The 27,457-nt window shown below is 43.3% G+C and overlaps 1 protein-coding gene across 2 annotated transcripts in view; it reads left to right on the forward strand.

Annotated features, from left to right (window-relative positions):
- Positions 1 to 27,457, forward strand: part of ITGAL (integrin subunit alpha L) — a 44,729-nt gene that overhangs the window by 1,573 nt on the left and 15,699 nt on the right. For both annotated transcript variants that reach the window (XM_081299821.1, XM_081299822.1), the window contains exons 3-18: positions 421 to 515; positions 628 to 695; positions 2,785 to 2,902; positions 3,031 to 3,161; positions 4,351 to 4,496; positions 7,970 to 8,102; positions 8,244 to 8,394; positions 13,797 to 13,870; positions 13,964 to 14,096; positions 16,710 to 16,861; positions 17,125 to 17,262; positions 17,716 to 17,913; positions 18,031 to 18,161; positions 20,725 to 20,885; positions 20,974 to 21,125; positions 23,356 to 23,445. In XM_081299821.1, coding sequence (XP_081155947.1) covers positions 421 to 515; positions 628 to 695; positions 2,785 to 2,902; positions 3,031 to 3,161; positions 4,351 to 4,496; positions 7,970 to 8,102; positions 8,244 to 8,394; positions 13,797 to 13,870; positions 13,964 to 14,096; positions 16,710 to 16,861; positions 17,125 to 17,262; positions 17,716 to 17,913; positions 18,031 to 18,161; positions 20,725 to 20,885; positions 20,974 to 21,125; positions 23,356 to 23,445 — 2,071 coding nt within the window. The remainder of the gene's footprint in view (positions 1 to 420; positions 516 to 627; positions 696 to 2,784; positions 2,903 to 3,030; positions 3,162 to 4,350; positions 4,497 to 7,969; positions 8,103 to 8,243; positions 8,395 to 13,796; positions 13,871 to 13,963; positions 14,097 to 16,709; positions 16,862 to 17,124; positions 17,263 to 17,715; positions 17,914 to 18,030; positions 18,162 to 20,724; positions 20,886 to 20,973; positions 21,126 to 23,355; positions 23,446 to 27,457) is intronic.

Here is a 27,457-nt window from a genome sequence, read left to right on the forward strand (position 1 = left end):
TAAAACACTTTGCATCCCATCCTGGGCTTTTGACTCTCTCTGACTACACAGTGAACTCCTTGAAGGCAGAGATTTTGTCCCTCCCCCTCTTTCTAGTACATTCTCCAGCCTAGCACACAGTAGGTAAGCCATTAATGACTTTTGAATGGATGGCTGAATGAGTGACACTCTGGGAGATCATTCTCTGGGCCTCAAGTTTTCTAGACTGTAAATGGAAAGGATCTGATCTTCTAGCATTCATGCGTGAGGAATTATTTCTCTGGGATCCAGGAGAGAAGAGGTGGGGGCTGAGGAGTGTCCCCAGAGGGGTGTGGTCACATGGCTTTGAGATACGTAGTGGGATCTGATCCTGCTTAATAGGCAGGAGTGGGTGGGTAAAGACCTGGACAGCTCCATCTCACAAATGCTATTTCTCACCAGGGTTATTGTGGGAGCTCCAGGTGAGGGGAACAGCACAGGAAGCCTCTATCAGTGCCAGACGAGCAGTGGACACTGCGAGCCAGTCAGCCTGAGAGGTGAGTAGCTGGTAAGGGAGCAGGGAAGAATGGGATCTTAGGGAAACTGAGGCTGGCCCCAATACATCTGGATTGCCTGAGTTCCTTCAGACCAACCTTCTGGTGCTTACAGGTTCCAACTATACCTCCAGGTACTTGGGAATGACCTTGGTGACAGACCCCTCAGGTGGAAGCCTTTTGGTAAGAATTTTGTATAGTGGTGATCTCAGAGAATATGTTAGAAGAGAGAGAGATTGAAAAGAGGGGGAAAGAAAATGGATGAAAGATTCCATAAAATGTTAAAGGCATCAGAGATTCAGATCCTATGCGTATTTATCGAGAACCAGTTATAAATCAGTTATTTCCAAGAACCTACTTACTTCAGTTACTTTTACAAAGATGAAATATCTATGCCTATTGATATATAATATGACCTTTAGTGGTATGCCTACTTTTTTTTAAGAGAGAGAGAGAGAGAGAGAGAGAGAGAGAGAGAGAGAGAGAGAGAGAGAGAATTTTAATATTTATTTTTTAGTTCTTGGAGGACTCAACATCTTTGTTGGTATGTGGTGCTGAGGATCGAACCCGGGCCGCACGCATGCCAGGCGAGCGCGCTACCGCTTGAGCCACATCCCCAGCCCTGTATGCCTACTTTTAATGTTTTAGTAGTTACATGTATTTTTTTTAAAAGAGAGAGAGAGAGAGAGAGAAAGAGAGAGAGAATTTTTTAATATTTATTTTTTAGTTTTCGGTGGACACAACATCTTTATTTTATTTTTATGTGGTGCTGAGGATCAAACCCAGCGCTCCACACAAGCCAGGCAAGTGCGCTACCGCTTGAGCTACATCTCCAGCCCAGTTACATGTATTTCAATTGCTTATTAGAAATATATAAACTGGGCTCGTCTGTAATCCCAGTGGCTCTAGAGGCTGAGGCAGGAGAATCACAAGTTCAAAGCCAGCCTCAGCAATTAAGTGAGGCCCTAAGCAACTCAGTGAGACCCTGTTTATAAATACAATACAAAAACCGGCTGGGGATGTGGCTCAGTGGTTGAGTGCCACTGGGTTTAATCCCTGGTACCAAAAAAAAAAAAAAAAAAAAAAAAAAAAAAAAAAAAAATTTAAATAGGATTGGAAATTTTTAAATAAGTTTGTCTCAGTGGCTAAATGCTCTGGGTTCAATCCTTGGTACCAAATAAATAAATAAATAAATATTGGGGCTGGGGATGTGGCTCAAGTGGTAGCGCGCTCGCCTGGCATGCGAGCGGCCCGGGTTCGATCCTCAGCACCACATACAAAGATGTTGTGCCCGCCGAAAACTAAAAACAATAAAGATTAAAAAATTCTCTCTCTCTGTGTCTCTCACTCTCTCTAAATGAATAAATAAATAAAGAGGAGGAAGCTAAAGTTTAAAAAAATTGTAAGTTTAAAAGAAAGCATTAAATAAGTATGCCAAATGTTAGAAATCATAAAGTGTTATACAAATGCCTAAAGGTTGGGAAGCATTGCTTCATTTCTTTTAACCCTCAAGACTTTGGAATGAGATAAGGATCAGTATACATATATATATTTTTTATGTGAGGAAAGAGAACCCAAAGAATTAAGAAATTTACCTGAGATCACATGGCTGCAAAGTAGTAGAGCTAAGATCAATCAAATTCTCAACTGATTTCAATTCTATTGTTCTTTCCGGTTTTTCCTTTGCAGCATCCTTCTGACATGGCTGTGTGAGAGCTAGATAGACTGGTGACATACTGATCCATTATTTAACTGTAGCTAGTTTACTGAGCTGCTATTATGTATCAGGCATTGTGCTGGGTTCTAAAGGGGAAAGGAAAGTGAACAGAAAGTTGACCTTGATATCTGATCCAAGCCCTGTCTGGAAATGTCAGTCTGGCAGGAAAGATAGTCATAAACAAAAGAGGCAGTATTGTATATTCTGGGAATAGTGAGTTTGTGATTTGGGCTTACACAGAATGTGTGATTGGGCATGGGAAGGAATGTGCCTGGAAATGTGCCCAACTGTACACAGCGTGAATGCCAAACTAAAGCTTTTAGACTTTATTTCATAGGTGGTGACTATTCACTGGCATAGAGTATTAGTTATAGGAATGGAGAGATGGACATGAGAGAACTTGCAGAGGGAGAATTCCTTTGCTTTGGAGTAACTATTTGGATGTAGAGAGTGAGGGAGGTGTACTGGATTCTGTAGGCTCTTATTCATTGTGATGAAACCTAAAAGATACATAGCAAGAGGAAACCCCAACCCTTTTGCTTTTGTTTCCTTCAGGCCTGTGACCCTGGGTTGTCTCGGACATGTGACCAGAATTCCTATCTGAGTGGCCTATGTTACCTCTTTCCCCCAAGTCTAGGGGAACCTGTGCTACAAGGGCATCCTGGTTATCAGGGTAAATGAACTGGGGACCCATTGGGTAAAAAAATATCTCTAAGTAGCTGCCCCCCATGGAAACTGGCATGGTGGCCCCAATGCTGGAGACACTTCAACAGACCTCTTTCCATCTGGCCATCTCTGCAGAATGTATAAAACGTAATGTAGACCTGGTGTTCCTGTTTGATGGCTCAGGGAGTTTGCAGCAAGATGAATTTCAGAAAATTGTGGACTTCATGAAGGATGTGATGAGGAAACTCAGCAACTCTTCCTACCAGGTAAATATGCTGGTTAGAATTCTTGGTTATAGGCAGTGGATGCCTACCTGACCCAGCTAAGTCATTAAAGGAAAATTTGGTATGAGTTATCTCTCTATAGCCTATGGGCATGGCTATAACTAGCCTCTGGAAGGCACAAGAACCCAGGAGTAGAAAGCTTCTAGTATTCTGTCTAATTTTTTCTTTTCTTTTTTAAGTTTTTAGTTGTCAATGAACCTTTATTTTTTATTTATTTATATGCAGTGCTGAGAATAGAACCTGGTGCCTCACACATGCTAGGCTCTACCACTGAACCACAACCCAGGCCCTAATTTTCATTCCTGTTTCTTTCTGTATTGTAGCTTCCCTCTTTTCTTTCTTGCTGTCTCCATAAACTAACTTTTTTTGGATCACATGAGCCAATGGGCCTGTGGAAAGCTCCCAAGTCACATGTTAAAGTTCCTCTCAACCAACTCCTCACTCTGAAAAAAAAGAAGAGATTCTGACTGGCCTAGAGTCAGTTTGGTGGCCATATGTTTTAGTCAGCATTGGGGAAGAAAAGTTTATTTGGGGATCACAGTTTCAGAGGTCTCAGTCCACAGATGGCCAACTCCATTCCTCAGTGTCTTAGATGAGACCTAACATCATGGCAGAAGGGTGTTGTGGAGGAAAGCAGCTCAGGACCTGGTATCCAGGAAGCAGAGAAGGAGCTCTGATCAACAAGAACAATATTTAAAGCTCAAAGGCACACCTGCCTATAGTCACCCCTCGGTTAATCCCTACCAGGGGATTGATTCACTGATTGGGTTAAGGCTCTCATAATCCAACATTTCACCTCTAAACACTATTTCATTATCTCACACATAAGCTTTTGGGGACACTTCACATCTAAATCATTATACTATCCCTAATTAATGCATCCACTTTAGCAAGGTTCACTCCACAGAAATATGGCTACCAGGAACCATCCTACTGATGAGGTAGTCAGGACCAAGAACAAGAGTTCATCATACAACACTGCAAAAGAAAGCAGAGGTTTATTTTGTTTTATGACTGCATTTATTTACATATTATTGCTTTATTTCAAAAGAATGATTTTAAGCAGAGGTGCAGAGTTGGGTTACCCAGGTCCTGCATAAGAAGTAGAGGTTAGAGGGGACTAGTGGGAAGGGATACATAACTACATAACATTTCTTCCTTCCTTTCCTAGTTTGCTGCCGTTCAGTTTTCCACAAGTCACAAAACAGAATTTAATTTCTCGGATTATGTGAGACTAAAGGACCCTGATGTTTTATTAGCCCATGTGAAACACATGTGCGAGTTGACCAACACCTTTGGTGCCATCAACTATGTCGCGTGAGTTCGCTTTTGAGGGGAGAACATGTCCATTCATCTGTTCTGTGGGAGCAAGCTTTCAAGGTGTGGGAACTCAATAGATAGGTACAACAAGGGGCAGTTTATTGTAGGGATTCTAGCGGAGCAACTTTAGTCCAGTTTCTTTTTTAAATACACACACACACAAAAACCTTTATTTATTTATTTATTTATTTATTTATGTGTAATGCTGAGAATCGAACCCGGTACCTCATATGTGTTAGGCAAGCACTCTACCACTGAGCTACAACCCCAGTCCTAGTCCAGTCTAGTCTTTGGTTATAAGTAACAGTAATCTACTCTGTACTTACTAAATCCAAAGAAAAATTCTTGAGAGGATACAGGAATAAGAAGTATTTCTAGATCTCATGAGGAACTAAAACCAGGACTTGGAAAATAATTATGAAACACACAGTCATGAAGAGTCACATCTTAGATAGGGATCAGCTTTGGAAATCAATATATGAACAAAAATCTCAAATATTCAAAAAAGAATCCTTGAAGAATTTCTTGAATTGTTCATAAAATTTGTTATACTCAAGTCCCACATTAGAAACTACCATATCTGCTAGGGATATAGCTTAGCAATAGAGCACTTGCCTAGGGTTTAATCCCCAATACCACCAAGGAGACACAAAAGAAAAAAGAGAGGGAGAGAGAAGAGCACAGAAAAGAAATAATCATATCCTACACAGACAAGATGGTGCACACCTGTAATCCCAGCTACTGGAGAGGGTGAGTCAAGAGGATATCAAGTTCAAGGCCAGCGTTGGCAATTTAGCAAGACCCTGTCTCCAAATAAAATTATTTGGTGTGTTGTTCAGTGGTGGAGTGCTTGCCTATCATGTGTAAGGCCCTGGGCTCAATGCTCAGTACTAAAAAAAAAAAAAAAAAAAAAAAAAAAAAAAAAAAAAGACTGAAATTACCATATCCTGATTTCCTGGGTCCAAAGCAGAGATTCTCCACGCAGCTATGACCAGGAACTACTTTATAGTAGTGTGCCAGAACAAATGGCACAAACATGAATGCTAGAGCCCCGCCTCTGCAGGAATTTGTCTTAGAAAGTTTGTCTCTAAATTCTTAGAGAAAGAGATCACCATACAATGAGTAGACCCTCTAAAAGGGTCAATTGTGGGAGCAAAAAGAAAGTCATGAAAATGTCTGTCATAAACACTTTTGTTTTTGGTACTGGGGGTTGAACCCGGGATGTTTGACCACTGAGCTACATATCCAGCCCTTTTTTGTTTTTAGACAAGGTCTCACTAAGTTGCTTAGGGCCTCACTAATTTGCTGAGGTTGACCTTGAATTTTTGATCCTCCTGCCTTAGCCTCCCAAGCTTCTGGGATTAGAGTGGTGCGCCACCACACCCTCCCTGTCATAAACAGTTTTGTCTCATTTAAATCTCACCCCGTTGTGCCAGGCAGTGTTCTATCAGGAATCTGACGACTCTCTGGAAAGGGCCAGATAGTAAATATTTTAAACATTTTCGGCTACATATGGCTTCTGTTGAATATTCTTCTTTGCTTGATTTTATAATTCTTTAAAAATATACAAACCAGGGGCTGGGGATGTGGCTCAAGCGGTAGCGCGCTCGCCTGGCATGCGTGCGGCCCGGGTTCGATCCTCAGCACCACATACCAACAAAGATGTTGTGTCCGCCGAGAACTAAAAAATAAATATTAAAAATTCTCTCTCTCTCTCTCTCTCTCTCTCTCTCTCTCTCCTCTCTCACTCTCTCTTTAAAAAAAAAAATATACAAACCATACAAAACAAGGTGCAGGTTGAATTTGGACCACAGATTATTGTTTGCTGTGTTCTAAATACTGGGAAACTAGCAGTGAATGAAACAGCGAAAAATCTCTACTCTCCTAGAGCTACCCTTTTAGTAGGCGAGAGAAATGTCACAAACAGGATAAATAAGCAAATTAGATAATACAGTAGAAGACATAAGTTATTCAAAGAAAAATAAAGCAATATTCCATAGGCAGATCAAGCAGGGTTACTTCTGAGCAGAGACTTGATGAAGGAGAGGAAGTGAGACATGTGGGTACCAGGCGCAGAGAATAACAAAGGCTCTGAGATGTACACAAACTTTGTATTACTCAGTTTTCTGTCACTTTAACTGTGACAAATGCCTGAGATAATTAACCTATAAAAAGAAAAGTGTGCCTGTAGTCCTAGAAGCTCAGGAGGCTGAGACAGAAGGATCACAAGTTCAAAGCCAACAGAGGGGACCAGGGTAAAAGAAGAGAGGCCCGGTATGAGCCTACTGAGAAATCCAGATAAGTGACATGTGGATGAAAGTTGAAAAACATTTTCCATCCAAGATAGAACGAGAGGTCTTGAAGCACAGGCATCCTCAAGTCAAATGGTTCACAAAGAGCTGCTATTGCAGCAGGAGCTGTGGGCAAGCCGACTTGTTCAGAAGGAGGCTGTGGATGTGGCAGAACTTTGAACTTTGCCAAATATATAATTCTTTCTTTTCCTTTTTGAAAATGTGCCTCGAAAGGATGGGGTTGTGGCTCAGCGGTAGAGCACTTGCCTAGCAAGTGCAAGGCCCTGGGTTCGATCCTCAGCACCACATAAAGATAAATAAAATATTGTGTCCAACTACAACTCAAATAAATATTTAATGGGCTGTGGATTGAATCCAGAGACAGTGTTATTACTGAGATACATCCCCAGCCCTTTTTACTTTTCATTTTGAGACAGAGTCTTGCTAAATTGCTTAGGTTCCTGTTAAGTTGCTGAGGCTGACTTTGAACTTGCTATCCTCCTGCCTCAGCCTCCTGAGCCGCTGGGATTACAGGCGTGTATCACCACACAGGGCTCCTTTCTTTGATTCTTTGATCTCACACACATTGAGCCTCTGTGCTGTACTGGGAGCCATAAATAGGGCAGTGGATGAATATGGTCCTTTCCATGAATATTGATGGTGCAGGGCGAAAGCTGACACAGAAACATGTCACTAAATTCACTAGGTTATCTGCTATGGTAGAACTTTCTAGATAGCCTGGGGGAGGTAGGGAAAGAAGGCAGCGGAACTGCTTGCTGTGTGAGCTTGCTCGTGAGAGTGACTTCCCAATTTTCTTTGTGCAGCTCTTTTGTCACATGGGATATCACCTAGATCAACGTCTTTAGCTGATGAAAGGGTGGTTGCTACATGGTTGAAATGGAGGGTAGGAAGCCCTGAGTCACCCTGCACAAAACTTCCCCTGTGGACTCTGGAACACCCACCAGGCTGCCCAGAATAGAGCAGTGTAAAGATCACTAGTCTTAAAGAGAATGGGTGGCAGGAAAGACGAGGTCAAGGTTTAGAAGAGAATGTTGAATGCTTGGGTACCTGCCTGGGAGATTCAAGAAGGGCTTTTGCATAACTGATGAGCAGAACAGTGGGGAGACCTCAAGCTCTGGTTTGTGGGAAATCTCTAACATTCCCCTCTCCTGGACACAGGACACAGGTGTTCCAGAAAAAGCAGGGGGCCCGTCCAGATGCCACCAAAGTGCTCATCATCATCACCGACGGGGAGGCTACTGACTTTGGCAACATTGACAAGGCCAAAGACATCATCCGCTATGTCATTGGGGTATGGGTCCTGGGCTCTATCTGCTTCTTACATCTCCCCTTTCCTTTTCTACTCCTGACACCTGATTCCTTTTCTCCCTGGGGCCAAAGTCTTGGTCTGAGGTTTGGGGGTGCCAGCTCTTCACTCTACATTCCCTTGCAGATTGGAAAGCACTTCCAGACCAACAAAACTCAGGAGAGCCTCCACAAATTTGCCTCAAACCCCACAAAGGAGTTTGTAAAGATTCTGGACACATTTGAGAAGCTCAAAGATCTATTCACTGAGCTGCAAAAGAAGATCTATGACATCGAGGGTGAGTGATAGACCCTGGGAGAGAATTTGAGAGGATGTATTCAAGAACTCCCCAGGACATTAGATAAAAGACCCTGAACAATAAAGAGCACTGAAGATCCTACAGGGTGCTGGGAGTTCTCCTAAACCAACAAGCAATTAACAGCCACAGGAAGGAATTTAGGAGACCGCAATTTAGGAGCAGGCTCTGATAAGATAGTTCTCTCTGAAATTCCATCTTCCTCTGGGAGCTCAGCTTGATTCAAAGTGGAGCCCAAATCTGACCTATATCTGGGGTCATGGGAGCCCTGAAGGATTTCCATCTAAATTCTTTCTCCTCTTGGTCAACTCTTTCATTTTCACCTAGCGTAGGCCCCACCTTACTTAAGATGGGCAAAGTGCGACATGGTGGCACACACCTGTAATCCCAGAGGCTCAGGAGGCTGAGGCAGGAGAATCACAAGTTGGAGGCCTGCCTCAGCAATTTAGCGAAGCCCTAAGCAACTTAGCAAGATCCTATCTCAAAATGGGAAAAAAAAAAAAAGTGCTAAGGATGTGATTCAATAGTTAAGTATCTTAGGATTCAATCACTGGTACCAAAAAAAAAAAAAAAAAAGGTTAAATTAGTAGAAACAAAGTGTGAGGAACCCACAGATGCTCTTCCTTGGCCTAGAATAAAAGAAAGTTCTTATTGCAGTAATTAGATGGAAGACTGGTCATAAAAGGGCATTACCTCAGGAAGACTACTCTGCCTCCAGATATATGGTTTCAAAGGGGAAGTCCCCTAGGCCAGGACACAGCCTTGGTGTCTGACTCACTTGAAGATGCAATATGATGGCTAGAATGGAGCTGGGCAGACTTGATCCAAAATTCACTCTGCCTAAAGCTGGGTGCAGTGACTCACAGCTGTAATTCCAGCAGCTCAGGAGGCTAAGGCAGGAGGATTGCAAATTCAAAGCCAGCCTCAGCAATGGGGAGGCGCTAAGCAACTCAGTGAGACCCTGTATCTAAACAAAATACAAAATAGGTCTGGGGATGTGGCTCAGTAGTTGAGTGTCCCTGAGTTAAATCCCCTGTACAAAAAAAAAAAAAAAAAAATTCACTCTACCTCTTACCTGCTGTGTGACCTCAGTCAGGATACTTCCGTCTCTAAGGCTTGTTATTGTTTGTTAAATGGGGGGATAATAACACCAGTCTTACAGTGCTCTAAGGTTTAGTTGCCGTAATGAAGTACTAAAAACCAGGTGGCTTAACACAACAGAAATTTATTGTCTGAATATTCTGGAAGCTTGAAGTCCAGAAGAGCAGGGAGATGCTCTTTCTGATGGTTCTAGAAGAAAGCCCTTCCTTAACAATTTCACTTCTGGTGTCTGCCTACAATCCTTGGCATTTCTCCATTTGTAGGTACATCATTCCAATCACATGGCCACCTTCTCTTGTGCCTCTTCATGTCAATTTTCATCTCTGCACATTTCCTTTTTAATAAGAACACCGGTCATATTGGATTAGGTTCACCCTAATGTCCTCATTTTAACTTGATGACCTCTATCAACACCAAATCAGCTCACATCCTGAGGTACTGGGGATTAGGATGTCAATATATCTTTTTGGAGGACATAATTCAACCCCTAACCTCAATTTAGTAATGTACCCAGTACATTATGGGCTTTCTGTAGATTGTACCTCCTTTTTTCCATTTATTATTATTATTATTATTATTATTATTATTATTTGGTGCTGGAATTGAACCTAGGGGTGCTTAACCACTGAGGCACATCCCCAGCCTTTTTTATATTTTATTTTGAGACAGGATCTAACTAAGTTGCTTATGGCCTCACTAACTTGATGAGGCTGGTTTTGAGGTTGCAATCCTCCTACCTCAGCCTCCTGGGTCTCTAGGATTACAGGCATGCACCCCAGATCCCAGCCCTATATTTTTTCTTATGCATAAGTCATAGCTCTTATCACTAGTTGTCATCGTCTATCTTAACCTGCTCCTGCTCATCCTTCTGCTCTTGTTTAGATTTCACTTCCTCCTATTAGATGTCACAAGTGTGGGTTATGTGCTGTGTGCTACTGTAACTGCTGCATGCTCCCTGCCTTGGCCCCTGTAGCATATGTTGGCTTCTAAATTTGTGGATTTCTGTCTTCGACACTGCCCTCTGAGGTACTCATGGCAAATGCTATGTCTGCTTTCTCACCACTGATATCCCTGGTGCCAGATACTTAGTTTTGCTAATTACTTATTCAATTAATGAGTGAATGATCATAATATTTGCCATGTTTCTTGAAAATTTACATGAAACAGGCCCTTTGGCTACAATATTTAAATATTTATCTCAGCATCATTGTAAGGCTGATGTTATTATTTCCATTTTATTGATTCATGCTTGCAACAGCTATATACCAGACTCTGTGATTAAGACAGGGATTTTCTGAAAGTAGAACTCATATTCACATTGGATAAAGAAAAACAGTGATCAATTGAACAAATGAGATCATTAAAGGTTGTGATAACTGCTCTATAAAGGATGAATAAAGCAATGGAATAAACTGGGTGTGGTGGCGCATGCCTGTAATTCCAGTGGTTTGGGAGGCTGAGGCAGGAGGATCACAAGTTCCAGGCCAGCCTCAGCAATTTAGCAAAGCCACAAGTAACTTAGTGAGACCCTGTTTCAAAATAAAAAAAATAAATAAATAAGGGCTGGGGGTGCAGCTCAGTGGTAAAGTGCCCCTGGGTTTAATTCCCAGTACTTCCAAAAAAAAAAAAAAAAAAAAGCAATGAGATAGACTTATATATAGGAAGCTGGGCTCGGGTAGAGCTCTATGGTAGAACACTTGCCACTTTGGATTTGGCTTTTGGAGATGTTGTAGGGACAAATGAGGCAAGGCACCGAAGATAGCAGGAAACAGTTGTATTTGGCTGCAGCCAGGTTCAGAGGACACAGCTTTTGCTGTAATCAATCAATCCCCTGAATCCGAGTTCAGGGAATTTCAGAATTTTATACCCAGTGTGTAAGGGGAGGGGTTCAGAAGTTCACAGTCTGCAGAAGTTCACATAAAAGCAGCTTTTTCTTTCACTGTTCTGGGCAAGTTAACTCTTCAAGGACAACACCCGAGAAGGGGAGAGCCTCTTTTCCCCTTTCTTTCCTCCCCCTGCCCGCTGTTACCATGGAGCCCATTTGTAACTTATCTTAAAAATGTAGACATCTTGGGCTGAAGATGTGGCTTAAGCGGTAGCACGCTCGCCTGGCATGCGTGCGGCCCGGGTTCGATCCTCAGCACCACATACAATCAAAGATGTTGTGTCAGCCAAAAGCTAAAAAATAAAATATTAAAAAATATTCTATCTCTCTCTCTCTCTCTCCCTCTCTCTCTCTCACACTCTCTCTTTAAAAAAAAAAAATGTAGACATTTCTGTGAAGCCCAGCTCCAGGCCAGAGGCCTTGTTTGCACATTTCTACAAAGAACTACTGGATATGTTTGTGAAAAACTAGTAAGGGGTGTCCAGCACCTGGAGTGCTGGTATTTTCTCAGCCAGTGGCCAAATAAAACAGGGTGACACGAAAATAGGAAGTTTATCTACATTGAACTCTTTTGCAGAGACTCTTTTGCTGACAGTCCTAAAGGCAGCCATGGTGAAGATTTCTGGAGAGGTCCAGTTAAGACTTTTCAGTGAAGAAAGGGGGTGCAACTTCAGAGGAAGGCCTGTTCAAGATGACTTTATTTATTTATTGTTGATACTGGGAATTAAACTACTGAGCTACATTCCCAGTCCTTTTTATTTTTTATTTTGAGACAGGGTCTTGCTAAGTTGCTGGGGTTGGCCTCAAATTTGCAATTCTCCTGCCTCAGCCTCCTGAGTTGCTGGCATTACAGGCATAGCTTAGATGACTTTTTAAAATTGTTTAAAATACACTCTGAAATGACTTTCAAGCTGAGACATGAAGGATGAGAATCAAATGGCAATTGAGGAATGTAGGTGAAGAGCATTCTAGTTAGAAAGAGGAGCAATCACAAAGCCAGGAGATGCGAAAGGACTTGGCATGTTGGAGGAATAGAAAAAAGGTCGACTGTCTGGAGCTGACACATAGGAGCTGAGCACCCTTAGTCTTGAGCTATGGAGGTGTGAGACTGGTTTCCACTTTGGCAGAAGCAGGTGGATCTCACCTCCGCTTGGCAGGGAAATGAAGCTCTGGGAGTGGGTGTCACCCAATGAGATTGGGCTACACCACCCTGAAACCCAGTCCCTTGCCTCATTTGGATGGAACTTTCTCCTCAATAAAAAGAGTCTCAGGTCTGCTCTCTCTCTCTTCCCACTCAGAAAAAGTTTGGATTTCAGTGTGACAAGCAATGGCACGATTTTATCATATATCAAGATAGGGTCTGATATACATTTTTGAAAAAAAAATAGATTACTCTTGCTTGCTCTGTGGAAAGAAAACACAGAAAGAATAGAGTCAGAGACCAAATCAGTAAGGTGTTACATAATTTTTGGGGGGTGTACCAGGGATTGAACTCAGGGGCACTTGACCCCCAAGCCTCATCCCAGCCCTATTTTGTATTTTATTTAGAGGCAGGGTCTCACTGAGTTGCTTAGTGCCTCACTTTTGCTGAAGCTGGCTTTGAACTTACAATCCTCCTGCTTCAGCCTCCTGAGCCATTGGGATTATAGGCATGCACCACTGCACCCAGCCACTGTTACATCATTTAGGCAAAAGATGAATATGGCTTGGACCCATGTGGTGTCAGTACAGACTTTTCAGAGGGGGAGGTGTTATCTTGAGGCAGAACCATCACGATTTGGTGATTCTTAGAGATGATACAGGGGGAAAAGGAAGAATCAAGGTTGATTCCTGGTTTCTTAGCATTATTCCCTAGGGAGTTTAGGAATGCTCATCATTGACTGGGGGAAGCCTGAGTAAGAGCAAAGTAAGACAAAGTAAGAGCTGACTTTATCCAGCAGCAGTGGGTCTGTGATCCCAGCTACTCAGGAGCATGAGGCAGAAGGATCGAAAATTCAAGGCCAGCCTAAGCAACTCAGTAAGACCCTTTCTCAAAATAAAAAAATAAAAAGGGCTTGCGATATAGCTCAGTGGTAAAGTGCCCCTGGGTTCAATACTAATAAAACATATATATATATATATATATATATATATATATATATATATATATATATATTTTTTTTTTTTTTTTTTTAAAGCTGTACCAAGACATGCTCAGGTGGAGTCACTAGGCTCCTGGCATTGTACAGAGAGAGCTGACTCAGAGCATCAGGCCACTTCCCTAATCTGTCCCACTTTGATGTTCATGCTTTCTACTTTGCACTAAGGTGAATGCTGGGCTTCTTCTGAGTCCTCCCGAGTGTCACTGTTTTTACTGCTCTTTGGGTCTCAGCCTGATCTCCTCTACTTTGTCCTTCAGGCACAAACCAGCAGGACCTGACATCCTTCAACATGGAGCTGTCCTCCAGTGGGATCAGCGCAGACCTCAGCAAGGTGCTTGGTGGCCTGAAGCAATGAACAGAGGGATGTGGGGATGGAGTTGGATCAGGGAGGGTCCTGACATGATTCCCCTCCTTCCCTGAGCAGGGCCATGCAGTTGTGGGGGCAGTTGGAGCTAAGGACTGGGCTGGAGGCTTTCTAGACCTGAAGGCTGACTTGCAGGATGACATATTTGTTGGAAATGAACCATTGACACCAGAAGTGAGAGCAGGATATTTGGGTAAGTATTTCTCTTTTTTGATGGGTTCTTCTGTTTGAGATGCTGAGAGTAACTCAGATTGGCTTTCCAAATAATAGTGAAAGCAATTAAGCAACCAGCTTGACCAAACTCAGGGTTTAAGTATGATTATAACACTCTTAATTTCCCCCTTAATAACCTTTTACCTGTGTATTAATTATGGTTTTTTTTTTCTTGATTTTTTTGGTGCTTTGACTTCTTGGGGCCTGGATAATCCTAAAGAAACTGCCCCTCCCAGGGCTGGCTAATTCCTAGAGCTAGTGAACTCTTCTTGCCTGTGAACATGACTTTCATATGCATACCAGCCATCCAGGGCCCAGAGCACCAATGACTTATTTTATCCAAATTCACACACCAAGCCAAAAGTTCCCCTGCCCTAAATTGCCTCAGTCAGGTACCAGACCACTAGAAAATACCTCTACAACCCCTGAGCTTACCAAAATTCTTCAGTCTGTCCAATCCTAAACCCTTCTTCCCCTTCCTTCCCACGAAAACCACAATCTTGGTCCTTCTGCCTCCTCACTGAGCTGATGCTTCTCCACTGTCTCTTTTGTAGGGAGCAGTACCTCCTGCTTCTGAAGAAACGAATAGGAAACTTCTTTCAATGTCAGTGACTCTCTGTCATCATTCAGTAGTAACTAAACATTAAATCCCAGGTCTATTTTAAAACAACCTGCCTTATTAATAGGAGGACTACTTGTTCTTTTTACAAGAATTCCTTTTCTTGATTTGTTGAAGAATTCTAGAGTTTTACTCAGTTTCAAGATTTTTTTTTTTATTATACTAAACAGAGGAAATGAGTCTGCTCAATCCACAATTGCTGCTGCTTATCTCTGCCACGTGGTGTCACTGTTGAAGTCTGGGCCTGCACAGTTCTGTATGTGCAAGTCTACCTAAGTGATGCCATTTTCAGACTTAATCCCTGGGCTCTGAGGTTATAGTTTTGTTGTTGTTGTTGTTTTGTTTTGTTTGCTTCATGTAGTCAGCGTGCCCCAAGGTATGAACTGGCTCCAAGAGCCTGGAATAGGACTGCTTCCAAGTTTGATCTTCTCAGGGATTTAGAACCACATTCTTCCACACTCTCTCATCCATGTCCTCTGCTTAGAAATGGATCCATCCTTGTTAAAGTCTCAGAACACAAATGTCTTATTAAATTTTTCTCAGAAAATTAGTGCTATTTATCTTATATCAGGTTACCTGCAGTGATTATTTTTCTTTCATTTTTTTGGACGGTCTTTACTGAGCAAATATTATGTTCTAAAGGTTTTACCTGTGTTAACATACTTTATGTCATTTCATCTTCACAACAACACACTGAGAAGAACTTATTAAGGGCTGGGGATGTGGCTCAAGAGGTAGCTCGCTCGCCTGGCATGCGTGCGGCCCGGGTTTGATCCTCAGCACCACATATAAACAAAGATGTCGTGTCTGCCAAAAAATAAAACTAAAAAATAAATATTTAAAAAAAAAGAACTTATTAAGTGAGTTTTTATTTTGGAATATTTTTTGTTTCTTGTGGTGCTGGGGATTGAAAGCAGGGACACACACACACACACACACACACACACACACACTGAGCTACCTCCCAAGGCCAAGAAAGTATTTTTATGATTTCTCGATGAAGAAATCGAGTCAACAACAGTTTAAATAACTTGCTCAGGGTCACATTACTAGTAAGGGAACTCAAGTAGATTGTTCTATAAACCACGACACATTACTGCTTTCAAGGGGATTTCCTGTTTTTCAATATACTGTAAAATCCTTGGCAACTTTGCTCACTAAAGAAGAGGCAGTCAAATTGTACACAGTGGTGAACTCCCATGATTCCAGGGACTTGGGAGACTGAGGAAGGAGGATTGCAAGTTCAAGACCAGCATCTGCAATTTAGCAAGATCCTGTCTCAAAAACAAAATTTAAAAATGGAGCTGGAGGGGCTGGGGATGTGGCTCAAGCGGTAGTGCGCTCGCCTGGCATGCATGCGGCCTGGGTTCGATCCTCAGCACCACATACAAACAAAGATGTTGTGTCCGCGGAAAACTAAAAAATAAATATTAAAATTCTCTCTCTGTCTCCCTCTCTCTTTAAAAAAAAATGGAGCTGGAGATGTAACTCAGAGGTAGAGTGCCCCTGAGTTTGATCCCAAGTAACATTTTTTTTTAAAAAGAAGAAAAAGAGGCAGGCACATCACTAGTCTCTCTCTCTCTCTCTCTCTCTCTCTCTCACACACACACACACACACACACATACACACAAACACACACACACTCATATATATATATATATATATATATATATATATATAGCATTGAATGTTTATTCTGCTACTCACCTTTATCTCTTATTTTAGTTATTAGCAAAGTGCTAGCATTTTATATGCTTGGCCTGATTTCATGCTCAAAATTACCCTATGAAGTTGGTACTTTTCCCATTTTTATTTATTTGTTTATTTTTCATTTCAGGAGAAGGTCTTCTGGCCACTTTGATGCATCTTTGCTTCAAGTTCAATTTCTATGAACAGCTTCTGCCCTTTCCTTGGGGTTATTTCCTGACTCCAGCTTCCTTTGCATTTCCATGCTCCTCATTCTCTCTCCTCAGGTTACACTGTGACCTGGCTGCCCTCCCGGGGGCCCACATCACTGCTGGCTGCTGGAGCCCCTCGATACCAGCATGTGGGGCGAGTACTACTGTTTCAAGAATCAAAGGACAGAGGACACTGGAGCCAGGTGCAGAAAATAAATGGGACCCAGGTGAGCATGGGCCAAGAGGCATCTTCAGGATAGGGACATGAATGATGTTCTTTATGTCCTTTCAACTCTCATCCCCTTATTGTGTGGCGGACCCTATCATAAAACTCTCTGAGGTAAGCCCTGTGTCTCTACAGTTTAAGAAATTGAACTTTCCAAAACTCAGCTTGTAAGAAGATGGACATGGTGCAACTACAGGGGGAGGTAACCTGCCACCTCCTGCTGTCCCTATGGGCTCTTCCTTTAACATCTTCCTCTCCCTACAGATTGGCTCTTATTTTGGTGGGGAGCTATGTGGCATCGACATGAACCAAGATGGGGAGACAGAGCTGCTGCTGATTGGAGCCCCCCTGTTCTATGGGGAGCAGAGAGGTGGCCGGGTGTTTATCTACCAGAAAAAAAAGGTGAGAATCATGACCCTGAGCGAGGTGGAAGTGGAGAGGCAGAGATTCTCAGGCCTACTTGGGTCCTAATTATTCCAAAGGGCTTTTCCTGTCTGATCATGTATAAATCAAACCTTTAGAACAATAAACAACAGCTAGCACTACTTGGGCGTAGACAGTGTGCAAGGCCCAGTGCCAGATGTTTTATATACATGACCTTATTTCATCACCTCCTGAGATCCTGCAAGCCTTATTTTATAAATAGGAGGCTATTTCAGGGAGACCAGGGAACTTTCCAGAGCCATGAGATCACACAGACAACACAAGATCGAGCTGGCACTAAGGGCCAGATTAGTTTGACAGCATCATTCTGACTGTGAGGGACCACATCTCACATTTCTTTAGTGTTTTCCACTAAACTCTTCTTCACAATGCCGTGATGGAGTTGCGATTTGTTTCCTTGTTCCTTTCCAGCTGGAGTTTGAAATGGTCTCAGAACTTCAGGGAGATCCTGGTTACCCGCTTGGGCAGTTTGGAGCCACCATTGCTGCCTTGACTGACATTAATGGGGATGGGCTGATGGATGTGGCTGTGGGAGCTCCTCTGGAGGAGCAGGGGGCTGTTTACATCTTCAATGGGAGGAACAGTGGACTCAGCTCCCGGCCGAGTCAGGTGAGATACCGACTTGCCCATCAAACTCTGTTCCCAGGCACCTTGAAGCCCTGAGCCCCCAGCCTGCCTCTACAGACCCTGTTCCCATTTTAGCATGAATTTTTTTCTTGCTTACAGCGTATAGCAGGGTCCCAGATGTTCTCAGGAATTCATTGGTTTGGACGCTCCATTCATGGGGTGAAGGACCTTGGAGGGGATGGCCTGGCAGATGTGGCTGTGGGGGCTGAGGGCCAGGTGATTGTGCTGCGGTAAGATGGATTCCTGAGACCCTCTGATAACTTCAGCTCTTATCCTTTGAGTAGTGAACTGTGCACTATGCTGAATGCCTGACAGCACCGGCCCATTTGGTCTTCACCCCAACCCTGGGAGATGGGTTCTCCATTTTTTCTCCCTGTACTGAGGAATTGAACACAGAGTTGCAGCCAGGTGTAGGGGTACATGCTTATCTATAATCCCAGCAGCTAGAGAGGCTGAGGCAGGAGGATTGCAAGTTTAAAGCCAACCTTCACAAATTTAGCAAGTCCCTAACCAGCTTGGTGAAAGCCCATCTCTAAAATAAAAAATAAAAAAGGCTGGGGATGTAGCTCAGTGATAAAGTACCTCTTGGGTTCAATCCCCAATACCCCCAACCGAAAAAAAGAAAGAAAGAAAGAAAGAAAGAAAAACCAAGGGTACTCTACCACTGAGTTACATCCCCATCCTTTTTTAAAAAAAAAAATATTTCTTTTAGTTGTCAATGGACCTTTATTTATTTATATGTGGTGCTGAGAATCGAACCCAGTGTCTTGCACATGCTAAGCAAGTGCTCTACCATTGAGCTACAACCCCAGCACCCCCATCCCTTTTTATTTTGAGACAGGGTCTCACTGAATTTCCCAGGCTGGCCTGGAACTAGTGATCCTCTAGCCTCAGCCTCCAAAGTCCCCAGAATTACAGGCATGTGCCACTGTGATTGGCTGGGTTCTGTTTATAGAGGCTTCACGTCTTACTCCAAGTCAACAGCTGCCGTTCAGCAACAGAACCGATTTGAACTCAGTCCTATCTGACACTTCCTAGGGAAGACCTGTCTATCTAAAACTTCCTAGAGAAGCAACACATGTGATAGACAAAGGCATGGCTTCAGGACCTGGTGTCCTGGGTTTCTGGGACCTAACTTTTCTCACATTTGAAGTGGTGGTGACATTTTCTGCCTTATCCTCTCTTTGTGTTGATGGTAGCTATTTATTGACCACCTGCTATGTCTTGAACAATGAGCCTGACATTGGGTCCAGAGTTTCTGAGTAGTGATAGATATGATAAATTAAACAAGCCAGGTGTGGTATCTCATGCCTATAATCCCAGCGACTCAGGAGGGTGAGGCAAGAGGAACACAAGTTTGAGGTCACTCTGGGCAACTGAGAGACCTGCCTCAAAACCAAAAATAGAACATGCTGGGAGTGTAGTCCAGTGGTAAAGCAGCCCTGGGTTCAATCCCCAGTATTGCAAAAAAGTAGTAAACAAATAAATAGATAATTACAAATTGTGGTAAGTGTAGTGAAAGAAATGAACAGGACACTATGGGAGAAAATAGTGGAGGAGGCCTCTTGAAGATTGGATGGCCAAATAAGGCTCTCTGAGAAGGTGATATTTGAACCTGGAATTGAAAGGTGAGAAAGAACTGGGCTTGCAAAAATCTAGGTTAAGAGCATTCTGTGTAGAAAGCCCAGGGTGTGTCAGGGCCCTAGGAGGCAAAAGTGGACTGATGTGGCTCGAATGTGGTCAGCCCAGAATCAGGGGACATAGGGTTAGAGATAAGAAGAGGGAGATAAGATTGGTGATACAGGAAGTATGGCTGTGATTGTAAAATATCTGAATTTTTTTCTAAATATCACATGTCATCATTGGACAGTTATACGCATGGAAGTAGCTCAATATGATTTCTCTTTTCATTTTGTTTTTATTTTTGTAGTGCTGGGGATCAAACCCAGGACTTTGTACATGGTAGGCAAGCACTTTACCACTGAGCTACATCCTTAGCTGCTGTGATTTCTCTTCTTATAACTCACACTTTTTGGGGGCTGGGGATGTGGCTCAAGCGGTAGCACGCTTGCTTGGCATGCGTGCGGCCCAGGTTCGATCCTCAGCACCACATACCAACAAAGATGTTGTGTCCGCCGAGAACTAAAAAATAAATATTAAAAATTCTCTCTCACTCTCTCTTTTTTTTTTTAAGAGACAGTGAGAGAGGAAAGAGAGAGAGAGAGAGAGAGAGAGAGAGAGAGAGAGAGAGAGAGAATTTTCAATATTTATTTCTAGTTCTCGGCAGACACAACATCTTTGTTTGTATGTGGTGCTGAGGATTGAACCCAGGCCGCACGCATGCCAGGCGAGCGCGCTACCGCTTGAGCCACATCCCCAGCCCCTCTCACTCTCTCTTAAAAAAAAAAACAAAAAACTCACACTTTTTTGTACTGGAGATTGAACTCAGGGGCACTTGGCCACTGAGCCACATCCCCAGTCCTTTTTATGTTTTATTTAGAGACCGTGTCTCGCTAAATTGCTTAAGGCCTCAATAATCTGCTGAGGCTGGCTTTGAACTTGTGATCCTCCTGCCTCAGCCTCCCGAGCTGCTGGGATTACAGGGGTGAGCCACTGAGCCTGACATAACTCACTTTTTTTTATAGAAAATGGGTCACAGGGCTACCAGAAGCAAACTAGGGAGGCCTAATTAATTGTCATGGTCATTGTTATCATTGAGAGGTGACAATGACATAGAGTTCAGTTTAGGGAAGAAGAGTCCTTTGAGAGACTTGGTGGCTTTCTGTCTGTCAGCTCCCGGCCTGTGGTAGACGTTATCACTGTGATATCCTTCTCCCCGGCGGAGATCCCAGTGCACGAAGTGGAGTGCTCCTACTCAGCCAGTCACAAGAAGAAGGAAGGTGTCAACATCACAGTCTGCTTTCAGCTCAAGTCTCTCATCCCCAAGTTCCAGGGTCAGTGCTGTTCTCCCGCCCGCCCCGAATCCCAGGTATGACCTCAGGATCCTCTATAGTCTAACTCCTGCCTCTTTTACCCTCTCAGGTCCCCTGGTTGCCAATCTCACCTACATTCTGCAGCTCGATGGCCACAGGACCAGGAGCCGGGGTTTGTTCCCAGGAGGGAAACCTGAACTCACTGGGAACACATTGGTTACCCCAGCCAAGTCCTGCATGAACTTCTGGTTTCACTTCCCGGTAAGGGAGCTTGTGCTGGTGTTCTGGAAAGGTGTGGATGAGCCTACTGTGGTGAGAGGGTGTGCGCTCAGCTCTGCTATTGTCCAGCTGGGTGACAAGTCGTGCTGATCCTCAGTAGTACCATTTCCTATGCTGTACAATAGCGGGGATAATACCCTAACACATATTTGCTTCTGGTCCTGACTATGTTCACATAAGCATTTTTGACATGGTGATGACTGTAATGCACTTACCATTTTTCCCTGTTCTTTTCTCACATCCTATATTCATGCTGCTACTCAGCTTTCACAGTTTTTTTTTATTGTTGTTTGTACTAGGAGGGGTGCTTTACCACTGAGCCCCATCCCCAGCCCTTTTTTGTATTTTATTTAGAGACAGGGTCTTGCTGAGTTGCTTAGGACCTTGCTAAGTTTCCCAGCTGGCCTTGAACTTCACCTCTGTCTGCCTCAGCCTCTCAAGCCTCTGGGATTATAGGTGTGCACCACTGCACCTAGCTCTTTCATATTTTTAATAACTAGAGAACATTCGGTCATCATGGTATGTCATTATTTGTCAGATACATGTAATAATTTATTAACGTCTATCCAAGAAAAAGATTCTTTGTGTTTTTGTCTCTGTTTATTTTGTTTTTAGGATTGAACCCAGGAGTGATCTACTACTAAGCTACATCTATGGTCCTTTCTTTTTTTTTTTTTTTTGCAACATCTCACTTAGTAGTTCAGGCTGTCCTTGAACTTATGATCCTCCTGCCTCAGCCTCCCCAGTAGCTGAGATTACAGGCACTGCATGGGGCTGCAGAAAGTTTTTTTTTTTTTTTATATTAGTTTGAACAAGTACTGAAATACTCAAATGCAGTTTGCTTATAGCTGTCTTGTGCAAAAATGGAATTGACATCAAATTATTATATCTCTTAAATGTTTCAAAAAGGGCTGAAGATAGGGTTGGGGTAAAGAGATTTTTAAGTTTGTTTTACATTTTTTATTATGGGGAGTGTCTAACCTGAAAGTAGAAGCAAATAGTTTAATGATCCCCCGGTAGCTTTCCAACAGTGTCGACTCAGTCTTATTTCACTCATGTCTTGCTCCTCCGCCTCCTCACCTCCCAGCCCTTACAAGAGCTGAACACTTGAACTTTAATTTGCCAGAGAAGATGGCATAAAGTCCTTGGCTTTGGTTTTGGACAGATGTGGATTCATATCTTGGCTCTGTCACTCCATGTTCTAGACCTTTGAGCAATTGGATCACCTTTTTAAGGCTAATTTTCCTCATTTTGAATATAAAAACAATAATGCCTACCTCTCAAAATTAGTAAGAATTTTAGGAGAAGTATGATTTACATCCTGTGAAGTGCCAGTGTCAGGCACTGGTAATTACAAACAACTAAAACGCATCCTTGGAACTGGGGCTGCAGTTCAGTGGTAGAGCACTTACCTAGCATGTGTGAGGCACTGGGTTCAATTCTCAGCACCACATATAGATAAATAAAATAAAAATATTGTGTCCATCTACAACTAAAAAAATATAAAAAAAAACTTCCCAAGGGACTAATATTCTAGAATTAGGATAGTCCTATTATTCTAGAATAGTGTCTCTCTCTCTCTCTTTCTCTCTCTCTCTCTCTGTCTGTCTTTTTGGGGTGTGTGTGTGTGTGTGTGTGTGTGTGTGTGTATGTGTCTAGAGATTGAACCTTGAACCCAGGGATGCTCTACCACTGAGCCACATCTACTCTTTTTATTTTTTATTTTGAGACAGAGCCCCACTAAGTTGCTTAGGCCTTGCTAAATTGCTGAGGCTGGCCTCCAAGTAGCAATCCCCCTGTCTCAGCCTCATGAGTGGAATTACAGGTGTGTTCTACCATGCTCAGCTTATTCTAGAATATTCTTGTGAAAACATTGATAATGACTACCTAGAACCGTTTGACAGATTCAGTAGCTTTCATTAGGACTCAATGGCAAACAGTGCTGTGACTGATTAGTGATGTCTCCATGGAATTGGGGTTAGGCAATTAGAAATTTGTGCTGAGAAGTACCCTGAGCACAATATCAACATATGCTATATGGCATATTTATTTATTACTAGTAAGCAGTGAAAAAAAATGTTGACTTCTGTTAAGGTCTTAGACAACTAACTACTAGCATTTGATTCTTGGTAAAATGCAAACAAGGCATGTAAATGCACTCAATTGAAATGTTAGATTCAGGACAAAGATTGTGCTCTTTTTTCACTTGCAGGTGTGCATTCAAGACCTTATCTCCCCCATCAATGTCTCCCTGAATTTCTCTCTTTGGGAAGAAGAAGGGACACAGAGGAATCAAAGTGTGGTAAGAAGAGATTGGCTGGGGACATTAATGGGTAATATGGAAGAGAAGAAATTCTATTTAGCAAGAAGTCACTGGATTATATAGGAGTTTGTGATTCTAAGCAACATAAACCAAATATGGCTTACTCAAGCAGGAAAAAAATTTTAAAATAGATATTTAAAAAAATTCAAAACACAACTCTGGGAATAAGGGGGGCCTGGGTAGTGACTCTGGGTGCTCTCAAGAGGAGAAGATAATGGATAGACTCTCCAGGTCCCCTTCAATGAATCTGCTCTGGGTCCCTACAAGGTATCAGCTCCAGATTACACCAGGTTCCAACACTGTTCAACCTATAAATTCCGGGGAGAGAAGTTCAGAAGGCCTAGCTTTGGGCCCAGGCTTGTCCCTTATTGGTGAAAGAACAGAGCACCTTGATTAACCTTCTCACCTATGCATGTTCAGTTGGGGACAGACAGTTTCCTCAAAGTCAAATTGGGAAGTTGGAGGCAACAATATCCACCCTCCATTCCCAGATCAGACACTCCCTACCCAGTGCCAAGAGCCTGATGTCCTTTTCTGAGATCCTTGGCACTCAATGGATGGTTTGGTTGCATCTAGAGGATAGAACCTGGGCCTGGTAGCCTGAACATGTGGCTTTCTTTCCTGGTACAAGCATGAGCAGGTTCTGTCCCTCCTTGGGACTGTTTCCCCACCTATGAGGTGAGTCCAGCCTTGTGAGGCCCCTTCCAGAGCTGGAGGCCTCTCGTTGCTGACTGCAAGTTCCTGTGGCTTTTGGCAGCAGTCAGCAGAGCACCCTGCCCACTTGAGATTTGAAGATACCGATGGTGTGATCACTAGAAATAAAGCCCTGCCTACCGGATGCTCACCACGCACCTAAGCAAAGCTGACTGAGCCCCTTTCCTGTGCTAAGACCTTTTCTGGGCACTGGTTCTACTGAAACCAATAGGCATGACTCCACCATTGAAAAGCTCACAGTCCACTGTTGGAGAAGCTGGGGGATCAGCAGTGACAACATACTGCCATGATGCCACAGTCAAGTTAGGTTCAGGACAGCAGATTTGAGGGGACAAGAAAAGTCTGCCCACAGAGGTGACTGGGAAGTCCCCAGGTAGAGAGGTGGGCATTCAGGAACTGTTTTTCTTCATATCATCACTTACTGTCTTTGTGTTGGTTTCATTGTTTGATGTTATCTTCACTACTTGGCAACTCCAAGTAGAAAGCAGAGATCTTGTGGTCATAACCTTGGCCGTAGTCACACCCCTAAACTAATCTGTTGGACCAGGCCTGGGTAGAATGTGTACCCAGTAGGTGGATATATGGGGACAATCAAAGCCCTTGCAAGGACTTGAGCCTGGGATCAGGGAGACTGCTCTAATGATTGGTCCCACTGGGGGATGGTAAGCTCTGACCCAAGGCATTTTCTGTGGAAGTAGAGAGGAAGAGATGCATTCAAACGAGTTTAAGAGGCAGAATTGTCAGAGACTGAGATGTGGGGAGAGAGGCAGAAGATGATACTCATATCTGACTTGCATCTGGGTGGATGACGGAGCCCGCCCCACAAAGGAAACACTGAAGGGAACACAGATTTGTCAGGAAGGTGAGCTGCAGAGTTCAGCTTTGAACTTCTTTGAACTTGGTGCACTTGGGGTCTGTGCATCATCCAATAGGCAACTGGATTCATTATCAGCAGAGGCAAAGTACCATTAAATTAGCTCATCTGCAAACACAGAAATTTACATGGAAAGTAAATCTCTGGTTCCACTGAGATCAAGAGCCCCTTTTAAGGGGCTGAGACTGTAGCTCAGTGGCAGAGCACTTACCTAGCACGCTTGAGGCACTGGGTTTGAGCCTTAGCACCACATAAAAATAAACCAATAAAATAAAAGCATGCTGCCCATCTACAACTACATAAAGAAAAAAGAAAGTACCTTTTAAAAAGTCTTTTTCCTGTAAAAGACAGGTTGTAGTTGGTTTGGCAGTTCTGAGTTTCTAAATCAGGAGTTTAATGTGTCCGTCATCTTTTCATTACTGTAACAAACACTTCTCAGACTTTATCTGGGAAGAGCCAAACCATCAATGTCCTTGGCTTTGAAAGCTAGGTGGTTTCTGTTGCTATTCCATTCTGCCCTTATAGCATCAAAGCAGCCATAAACAACAGGCAAATGAGTGGGTGTGTCTGTGTTCTGAAGCACTTTATTAACTGAACAGTGAGGGCAGGAGTTGGCCTTCCTGTTATAATCCAGTTACTCCTTCTCTAAGTCAGCATCCTCGGTTCCTTCTGAATTGCTTCTTCATCTTCTTTCTTCGTCACCTTCTTTGTGCCTTCACGTGCTCAAAGTTGCATGGACTCTATCCATCCCATTTGTGACTTGCCAAGGAAGACAGAAGAAATATGTCTTTAAGAACAGTTCCTCAAAAACCACAAAATACTTTCACTTACATCTCATTGGTTGGAACTAGGCCATGTGATCTAACAAAAAGTGGAGGCTCTGTTTGAAAAGCAACAGGTGAGGAAGGATATGTGGGTACCACCAGCAGCCTCAGCCATAGGTATTAATTAAATGCCAAACTATGTAGTATAGATACTCAGGGAAAAAGAGACATGAGGTCAGTCAAAGTCAAAAAAAAGACTTCCTGGAGGAAATGACATTGGTACTAGGTCTTGCAAAATGAGTAAACTTTAGGTAGATGGAGAAGAGAGGAAAGGTATGGTGGAGATATCAGAGGACATGAAGAGATGGACTTCACTTCTGGCACAAAGGCGGCTGGTCAAGTTCAAGGTCTGGACTACCATTTGGCGCATGGCTCAAATGGGTGGTGGAGAGCTGTGTGTGAATGTTGAGGGTATATGGGGAGCAGTCAGCAGAGACCACTAGGACCCCAGACCCTCAAGGAAGAATCTAGAGATTTCATAGCAGGTGATCTGAAGTCAGAGGAGGCTGACTTTCTGGGGCCCCCATTACCTTTAGAATGAAGTCCCAACTCTACCATAGCCCACAAGGCTCAATGGAACCTGGACCCTGCTCTGCCTCCCTGCCCTTCCGATGCACGGCGCTCCAGCAAGTCTGAGCACCTTTCCGCTCCTTGAAGGAGCACAGTCTGTCTTGCCTCTGGGCCTTTGTATACACTATCCTTTCTTCCTCTCCATTCTCTCCATCTGGCTCCCTCCTTTAATGTGTCAGTCATCTTTCCATTACTGTAACAAATACTTGAGACAATCGACTTATAAAGAGGAAACGTTTATTTTGGCTTGTGGTTTTGGAGGTTTCAGTTCCTGATCCGTTGACCCTGTTATTTTGGGCCTGGGGTGAGGTACCACATCATGGTAGAGCACACAGCAGAGTGACCTATTACCCTCATGATTGCCAGAATCAAAGAAAGAGAGACAAGGGGCTGGGATCCTAATATCTCCTTCAAAGGCACACTCCCAGTGACCTAACTGCCTCCAACTAGGTCCCACCTCTTAGAGGTTCCACCGCCCCCCAGTTGCTCTATGGACTTTAACACATGGCCTTTGGGGGACATTTCAGGTCTACACTATAGAATTTAGATTTCAGTCAGAATGCAAGTTTCAGGAAGTTTCAGGAACTTCAGGAAGTTTCCTTGATCCCCAAGTCTGAGATAGGAGTCCTTTCTCCACGCTCCGAACATACCCTGAACTTGTCTGGTCATAACTTTGACTCATAGTTAAAAAAGCGGGGCGTTTCTCCTTCCAGAACAGGAGGACGGGCAGCATGTCTGTTTGTCCTTTGGTATATAACCAGTGACCAGCATGGGGCCAGGTCTGGAGTAGAAATGCAGAAAATGTTGGAAAAATCAGCCTTGAACTTCTAAGAGCTGGAGAGTCACTTTAGGGGGAGAAGGAATTGGCAGAGGAGAACCCCAAGAAAGGGCCATTGGCAGGCAGGTGAATTCTGGGGCTGTGCAGCCAGGATCCCCCTGTCAAGGAAGAAATGGTGAGGCTGCTTTGGCCTCGATTTCTTGTCGGTAGGAGGGAACAGGTCACCCCGAG

The sequence above is a fragment of the Spermophilus citellus genome, assembly GCF_964194105.1.
Source record: "Spermophilus citellus genome assembly, chromosome: 6".
NCBI classification, from domain to species: Eukaryota; Metazoa; Chordata; class Mammalia; order Rodentia; family Sciuridae; genus Spermophilus; species Spermophilus citellus.